Below are 9,211 nucleotides of genomic sequence, written 5' to 3' on the forward strand. Positions count from 1 at the left end.
TCAGACGTGAGCTCTTCCTATATGTATGTGAAACCCACGGAGCTCTTAGTGGTGGGAATGTTTTGTTCCTGTCTAAAAACACTAATTCAAAAGGTCTATTCTTGGAGAAAACATGTGTGAAAACATGAACTGAGCATTCTTCCCCTTTAAGATGGCAAAGTCCATTGACTTGGATGTTTTCAAAGCCCAGGAGGGCCATATCTTGCTTTTCAATCACCCACACACATTTTTTGGCAAGCTAATGTGGGCCCACTTTTAAGTACACCCTTGTGTATACAGCTATGTCATGCTTTAAACTTCCGGCATATTGTTAAGACAGGCAGGTGGTGGGTACACCAGTGATCACCGGAAGACCCAAGGGACCCCCCTCTTCAGCCCTTAACCGCCCCCATAATATGGGCCCCCGTGGTTTTAGCTGGGGCATGGCTCACTTGGCAGGCAGCACAAGACACGAGTGATAGCTGATGGACCTTCCAAGCTACATGAGTGTCCAACTTGTTAATGGAGTTCTCTTTATCCAAGAACTATATTTGAACAGCGGACATGGTGCCAATGAAAGAGAGCAGAGTTTCAGATAGATGATTGCTTCTTGGAAGCAGGAAGGACATCTCATTAGGTATTTGCTTTTTATAAAAGTGACATGAGACTGCACACATTAGGTTAGGATGCAAAGAGTTAGACTATTAGTTAGAGGATACATTGTAGTTTAAATGTTTTTCCCCTGACAATTAACATTTATAGTGAAGTTAGCTGATTTATCAAGGTTTGGAAAAAGTTTAAAGCAAACTTTATTTGGGCATTTTGTTGTTCTACTAGGTAATAATACAAATTGTTTGTGAAACACTATAAGAAAGGTTAGAATATTTTCTGTGACATCACATTAACTGTTAGAATACATAATTCTGTATTTGCTCACGTTGGAGTATTTTATTTATTTACCCTTTATTTATACAAGCAGTCTCATTGAGTCACGAGGACTCATTTTCAAGAGTGACCTGTTTGGGAGCAGATGGTGGGGGTTAAGGGCCTTGCTCAAGGGCCCAGAGTGGAGGAAATGTGGGTGGGGGCAGGTGTGGGTTTTTCACTTTTTCCACCCACATTTTGATGTTGTCGGTCCGAGGAGTTGATCCAGTGACCTTCCGATCACAGGTCCACATTCTCTAGCCTCTGCGCCACCACTCCCACAAGAAGTATAAAGCCACAAAATACATGTGCATGATCAAAACTGACAGTCTTTACATATCATAATTGCTCCTATAATCTGTATAATACTAAATTATTTAATGATGAATAGTATTACCTTGCAGAAGTATAAAGTTTTAACCAACAAAGTCCATGCTCAATAATCCTGTTATACAATCCAACAATTTTCAGTCAGGTCATCTGGACCCTTTCTTTTTGTTTTGTGCTGAAACGTTTCACCTTCCATCCAGAAGGCTTCATCAGTCAAGGAAGCACACAACACAAAACTGATTCTTCCCCCAAGTTTTAAGTTTTAAGTTAAGACTCCCTAAATGACAGATGTTGATCCAGATCTGGACCTGAATCAAGTTTTATCTGGACTCAGACTGGTTGATAAGTTTCATTGGAATAAAAAATATAATTTATTTATTTTCTCCTTTCTGTGCTTTTTCTGCAGCTTTTCTACTATTTTCCCGTGGTGCATCTTTTCTACAGTTTGCAGTAATTCATTTCAGGTGGTGTAGCTTTTCTAGCATTTACAGTAATTCTTACAACGGATGGCAACCCCCCCCCCCCCCCCCCCCCACCCCGTAGACAGAAGCTGTTAGCTCATAGAGTTACAGACCTGAAACAGAATATGGTGAAGAAAACTAAAAGAAAGAGAATTTATTTATATAGTCTGGACTTTTGGGGAGAAAAAACCTTTTTTAGGCAACCTATCCGAGTTTTAATTAAACTTCCCCGTTAAGCCGTGAGACAAAATAAAATAGCTTTGTCACTTTTTAAATGGTAAAAAGATTTACTGAGTGATATAAAAGGTCAATATTTGCATCTAAATTGTTTACAGTGAAAGAAACAGCGCATGTGCAAATACAACTAAATGTGTAGTTTTTTTTTGTTTTTTTTTGTGGGGCACTTACTTGTTTTGATATTCCTTGATGACTTGATATATCATGACTTTGAGGGTGATATTGTTGTAGCGGGTGTGACCGCGGTCCTTATAGATCCTGAACTCGGCTGCTGTCACCGCCTCTCCGTCTGGGATCTGAGTCAGGTCAAAACGAAACTCCTTGTAGTGTCGTCTTTGGTGAGAAAAATCTTTATCTTTCTCCACTAGGAAAGAAAACACCACATGAATAACCTCTCGTATTCTTACTGCCAGCAAACCTTAACAGAAAATATGAGTTCACCTCCTGAACTAGCATTACAGAAAGGGGGTGGAAGGAGAATAATTTATCACATCTTCTTTTACATTCATGATCCAATCCAAACATTTTGAGGACCAACAAAAGCACTTTCCACTTCATTAAATCAGTCAACTGAATACAGGTAGCAGCTCCCAAACAGGCCCTCTACTGTGTGCCGCACTGCATTCTCTGGCCATGATGAATGGGCTGTCAGTTAAGAAAAACAGGCTGATTTCAATTAAAGACACTTTCTTCTGCTCCTGAAGAGTAAAAAGACCAGACAGGATTCTTTAACGTCTGCTCTGACCTCATTTCTGACCTGCCATTCACCTCTGATATCCCCAAACACTCATTCGTGATTATAAATATTGAAAACTAAACGTATCTAATGAAAGGAGTAATAGATGATATTCATTCAACCTTTATTTATACAGGTTAATCCCACTGAGCCTCAGGAACTCATTTACAAGAGAGACCTGAATTTTAACAAAGAGTGATGACAACAGTGGACAACAATAGACAATCATAAAGGATATGTACAAATATATATATATATATTTTTTAACAAGAGAAAATAAAATGGTAATTAAAAGGAAAAGTAGTGAAAAACAGCTAAATTATAAGGCGGTGTAGAATACAAACAGGAACATAGCTGCGTTGGTTTTTCCCAGGAACTTAGCAGATGTTTAAAGTCACTTAGAGAGGTCAAGGTCGAGAGCTTCAGATCTTTTTGCAAGATATTCCAGGAAACAGGAGCGGAATAGGAGAAGGCCCTTTTGCTTAATTCAGTCCTTATGGAGGGAACACTGCAGGTAATAATGTCCTGAGAGCACACGCTGTAGCTGCACTCATGCAATGACATGTGGAAGGAGATGAATGAAGGCAACAGACCAAGAAGTGATTTGAAGATGAAAATGTACCAGTGAGAGAGTCTGCATGAAGTTAATGATGACCAGTTAACCAGTGAATACAGGGTGCATTGGTTGGAACGGTAATTACAGCCAGTTATGAATCTTAGCGCGCCATGATAGACAGCATCCAACATCTGCAGGGTGCTTGTAGGAGAGTTCATGTAAATAATGTCACCATAGTCATTGGAGGGAAGGAAAGTCTCAGTTACAAGGCATTTCCTAGCATTCAGAGTTAAATGGGATCTATTTCTGAAAAAGAAACCCAGTTTAACTTTTAGTTTTCTTACTAAGTTTTCCACATGGAGCTTAAAAGAGAGATGCAAATCTACCAAGATACCCAAATATTTGTAGGAATCGACAAACTCAATAGGGACATTATTAGAGGATAAAATCAGAGGAAAATCAGAGAACTGCTGGGACTGACTTCCTGTTTGAAAAAAAAAGCATATCTTTGGTTTTATTGGCATTTAGGACACGTTTTAGATGGAGCAAGTCTGTCTGAATGATGTCATAAGCGGATTACCAAAGTTGGAAAACCTTTGCAACTGTTTTAGCTCGACAATGAACAACTGTGTCATCAGCGTAGAAATGTAAGGATGCATCAGGGATGCTTTGACCTACATTACCTATGTAGATTGTAAAGAGGGTGGGTCCTAAGACTGAGCCTTGTGGTACACCATTGTTGGCTGTTAAATAACTGAAGGAAACACCATTGTGTTGAACACATTGCCTCCGTTCTGAGAGATAGTTAGAGAACCAACCAATGGTGTGATCTGAGAAACCAGTTTCTGAGAGTTTGTGACACAAGATGTCTTGATCCACAGTGTCAAAAGCTTTAGAAAGGTCTAAGAAAAGTGCAGCACAATAATAATTAGCATTCAATGCTTCAACGATGTCATTAAAAACCTTCAGTGAAGCAGTCATTGTGCTTTGTTGCTTCCTGAAACCAGACTGATGGAGAGGTAAGATGTTAAATGTGTCCAAATACTTTTTGATTTGAGAGTTTATCAGTTTTTCTAGAAACTTGGCTACAATAATAATAAAAAAAGATATCCCTTGGGGGAAAGAGAGGGGGGGCATTTTGATAGAATAAATCGTCCAAGACGGTGAAAAAGCTGGAAAATTGACCTCAACTGTCCCACAATCCTCGGGACAAAAACATATCAGTCTGAGGTCAGCGGATGTTCTGAGTGATATTACGCCGTTTGTTTCCCTGATGTTTTATCATGACAGGCTGCCTGTGGTTACTTATCACAAACAAGTCAGAGGTCAGGCCTGACTTTTTACCCATTGAGTGTGTTCTATTAAATTAACCACAGGCTGTAATCTGAAGCAGAAGTGCCACTGAGAGCCAAGAGCTTTCAACTTTCAAACAGCTCAAAGATTCAATAACTTTACTCCCCGCTAACACAGAACTGTCTCAATTAAGCTTGTTTCAAACATGTAAGGAGGATCAAACAATCGGTGCTGTTTATATCCTCTGCCCTTTTTGTGAATTTTACTGGCGCTCTCAGCCGTTAGCTTCTTATTGATATTTCGAGTTCACGCGGTGACGGTAAACATATTAAACTGCAGGAAGGGCCGCGTAGACGTTTGTAAAACGGTTGAGGTCAGCTGCCGTATTTGAGCGTATACTGTAATAAAGACAGAGCCCTATTGAGAACTTCACTGACAGTCCCCAGAACAAGAGCAAAGCTTTCAAGGCTGACAGTGTACATGCCCCGGTGTGGTGGTTAAGTGGAAACAGATGGCCTCAGAGACCAAGGTGAGGGATTATCGTTTCAAGCAATGCTACAGAGGTTTTACTTTTACAAGCTTTACTCTCTAAAGAGTAGTATGCTTTAAATCGTTTTTTTTTTTTTTATGTTACATGCAGCATCATTATTGCTCGCCTCTAAAAGACAAACTTTTTTTTGTTTGTTTTGGCCATATTTTTGTGTTTGTTACCAAAATATGTAATGAATCACAAGGCAAGCCTTAATGAAAATTGCAGAAATAATAAATTACTTTGGGAACTTTTGTAGCTAACCTAATTTAAGATGACCACCATAACTGAACTATGTAACAAAAATAACTCAGGTCAAATTTACACAACTTGTGCTACGGTTTTGTAGCTGGTTGTCATTTACAATACATATCCCACTGCAAGAGCTCTTTGTGTAAAACTTTAGCATTAACTGTTGGAATCAACTTTGTCTGTTAGCAAAATGTTACATGAATGAATAAATGACTGTTTCAGGGAATATTTATTGGATATACAGCTACTAATGATTATTGGTTGAAGCCAATTTAATTCCAGCTGTTCATCACAGCTAATCAACAACAAGAAACACAAAACTGGCTCAGCTTAACAGAGTTTGTGCTAAGATTTGGTGTGATTGGAGCTGAAAGTTTTCCCACAACACATACTTTGAGTAGGGCATCTGTATGAAAATACACAACATTACTTTTTCACTCTTTGATCAATATGACTTAACAAAAAAAAAAATAAGTCTAAGGCAGTGGGGCAATATGCATTCCTTCATGGTAAGTCTTTAATTGTTTGAGCAATCATGACATGTTTTGCATTCCCCTTAGTGAACCATAAATCCCAAATCACAGAGGGAACAAGCTTTTAGGGCTCACTAGTCGTGACAGAACCTCACATGCAGGCATCCATCAATATCACTCCCCTTTTAACAACAGGAAATAATTGAGACCAATTTTCTCAAGGTCAGACAGTCATCTGATAAGCTGCTCTGAACTGCCAGGTCAAGGGTCGCAGCTACCGAACAAATACAATCATTATCCAGATCAAATGCTGTTTTAATGGAAAGCAGCACAAAATGACAAACGCTGGGCTTTGGTTGTGGTAAATGCAAAAGTATTTCACATGCACACAGCTAGAGTTGCCACGTAAAAGACAAAGGAAAAACTTTTTTTTTTTAGAAATGCACACTTAGATTTGTAATATTCTTTAGGGGGAATCTAGAAATACTCAACATTATTTCATGTAAAACTGAAAACATTTGCAACATTTTTGCAGTTCAGGGTAATTTCGGCAATACAGGTCAAGAAATACATATTTATGGTATCGCTTTACAAAAAGGCTAATAAATAGTTTATAGATACATTATTAAATTCTCTATAAACACTTCATAAATCATTAATAAAGGCCTATTATGCATTAATTAAGGGTGAGAAAGAGAAAAAACTGAGCAGTTTCTTGCTGGTGAGCCAAATCTGTTCATGTTATCTTAAACATTTCAGCCTAAGTTACTACCTTGTAAGCACAATAAGCGTTTGTAAATTTCTTGAGCATATAATGTTGTACTTTATCACTGCATTATATCTACAACTAATATTATATCCTAAAAAAATAGGTTTACAAATGCTCATTTTGCTTACAAGGTAGTAAGTTAGTCTAAAATGTTTAATATAACAACTCTAGATGAAATGTGCAGATTTGGCTCACTACTGGCAAGACAATTGTCAATTGTGTCTCTCTCTCACCCTTAATTAATGCATAATAAGCAGTTATTAATGATTTATAAAGTGTTTATAAAGGAATTAATAACGTATGGGTAGCTTTATTGTAAAGTGGTACCATATTTATTCATGCTATGGTGCTGGATCCTTAAATCTAATTAAGACTTCACAGAATATGAACAGGTCAAACTTGTGGGGTGAGAAATTAAAAGGTGAGTTCAATGTTTTTATCAATGTAAATTGATTCCCTTGCATTTGTTTAATGGTTTTTGAGAACACTGGTTTTGATTTGGCCTGATCAGTCAAACAGACACTCACCCAAATTGACAAAACTCATGACCATGTCTGCGTCATTGAGGAAGTTGGTGTCTTGCGCCGTGGTGAGAGTCGGACTGTGGCCCAGCAGAGGAGCCCGGTAGGGCTGTGCCACGCGGGTGTAGCCCGCATGCTGGGGGCTGTAGTAACTTTTCCTGGAGTGTCCCTGAGCCTTAGCACCGAGGCTCTTCCCTGCGCCCTGATGCATCCCCCTCGCCACCACCACCTCCTCCTCCTCCTCCTCTTCCTCCTCCACGGCCATGGCGTTGTAGAGGTCGAGCATGAAGAGCGGCGCGGAGGACGCCTGCTTCCCGGGAGAGAAGGGCCTCGGCCGGTGGGGCAAGCCCAGGATGGAGAGGATCTCTCTCTGGATCTCCCTGCGCTCGTGATTGCGCAAGCGCCTGTAGATGAAGCTGGAGTGCACATGGTTGTCCGTGACGGCGCAGAACGCGCAGGAGAGAAAAGCCAAGCAGCTCCACGCAAGAGCAGCGCGCGCTGTCATCCTGACAAATGGCTCACTTTGAGATGAGTGACCGGGGGGGGGGGGGGGGGGGAACTACATGGCGCTCTGTGAGAAAGCAAAATATTTAAAAGGCTGCCAACAGAGGCACAACTTTCACAAAAGTTTTGTTTGTAAAAACGAATGGGAAAAAAAAAAAAAAGTAAGGCGCTCCTGTGCGCGAGGCTCCCCTGGTTGTATTTACTCCTCAGAGTCTCCCGAGTATTTATGGAGCTGTGACCCCGTCCCTCACCTTACTCCTCTGTCAGGGAAAAAAATCCTGTAGGTACGCCCAGGACGTGGAGGGATAATAAGTTTCCGAGTGGATGAAATGTGGTGAACTGTGTCAAAAACGAGGGGGAAGAAACACACGACTTATGCCTCGGCTGTCCCCCCCCCCCACCCACCTTCTTAAAAGCCTATTGGGACCAGTAGTTGGCCTTCGGGTCCATCCCACACTCAGCTTTTGTGTTTGCATCCTCCTCCAGCGGCCGCAGTTAAACTTCAGCCCTGCTCATGATGAATGTGGAGCTCGGGAGTGTAAAAGGAGACACTTGAAATCTGAGAGCGCCGTCTTAACGAGTGAAAGAATAATGACAGAGGCTTTTAATCACCTCTACTTATTGAAGTCTGCAGCTCACAGGAGAGAGGACTCCCAACTGTGCTCACTGGAAGGACTGCAGCGTGGAATGAGTCAAAGAAATACACCAACAAACTAAAAAAATACCCACCGTGTTGTAGAAAAGCATATTTAAGCAAACAGGGCTGACACAAAACAGAATAATGTGGCGAGCTGCACACCAAGGGCGTTTTAGTTGCAATATTTTTTAAACGAAACAACCTAAAACTACACCTTTACACACAAACTGAACAGTAAAAATCAACCCACCACTTCGCGTGGAAGCGTTTTAGATCATCATCATCTCTGAGGAGAAATGATGGAGCGGGAGCCGATTTGATCAAACTTTAACAATAAAACAAACTATCAGTTGCAGATGTGCATCCATTGATTATTTCTTATAAAATCAATCTAGTGGTTGAGATGTTTTGCCAACAAGCATAGTGGACTTCTAAAGTTAATGCTAAAGTTTACACTTGAGATCTTGCACACTGAGGAGCACATGCACGTTGTGATACTCTCGGCCACATCAAATGTGAGCACATGTGTAAAATTGACAGAATTATCAAGGTTCGTCATTGTCATTCGCATCACGTGTGGTACATGAGGTGGAATGAAATTGTGTACTCAAGGTCTCAGTTACAACCAAAAATAGCAAAAATATAAAGTATGAAATAAGAAGAAACAAGGATCTAAGATATTTTGTATATGCTAAACAATAATAATGTAATATAATACGGTGTAGTAAACAGCAGCCTGAACATGAGTCAGTTGTGAGCACCTGAGTATGAATACAGCAGCTTAAAGGCAAGAAATCAGCAGCATGGATAATCAGCAGCACAGATAAAGTGACATCACAATGATTTTCCTGCTTAGGGATTTATGAGTCTGACAGCTTCAGGGTAGAAGCTGTTCCTCAGTCTAGTGGTTCTACACGTAATGCTCCACAACCTTCTGCCTGAGGGGAGTGGGGAGGTTGCAGTGCATTAAGTGTAGAACCACTAGACTGAGGAACAGCTTCTACCCTGAA

General features: G+C 40.3%; 1 protein-coding gene across 1 annotated transcript in view; it reads right to left on the reverse strand.

The window, feature by feature from the left end:
* bmp5 (bone morphogenetic protein 5) overlaps positions 1–7,565 on the reverse strand; it is a 15,217-nt gene extending 7,652 nt beyond the window's left edge. The window contains exons 1-2 of the mRNA XM_037685490.1: positions 7,067–7,565; positions 2,103–2,295 (exon numbers count right to left, since the gene is read on the reverse strand). Coding sequence (XP_037541418.1) covers positions 2,103–2,295; positions 7,067–7,565 — 692 coding nt within the window. The remainder of the gene's footprint in view (positions 1–2,102; positions 2,296–7,066) is intronic.
* Positions 7,566–9,211: the final 1,646 nt, after the last annotated feature.

This window comes from Nematolebias whitei, chromosome 1 (genome assembly GCF_014905685.2).
Source record: "Nematolebias whitei isolate Nwh7 chromosome 1, NemWhi1, whole genome shotgun sequence".
NCBI classification, from domain to species: domain Eukaryota; kingdom Metazoa; phylum Chordata; class Actinopteri; order Cyprinodontiformes; family Rivulidae; genus Nematolebias; species Nematolebias whitei.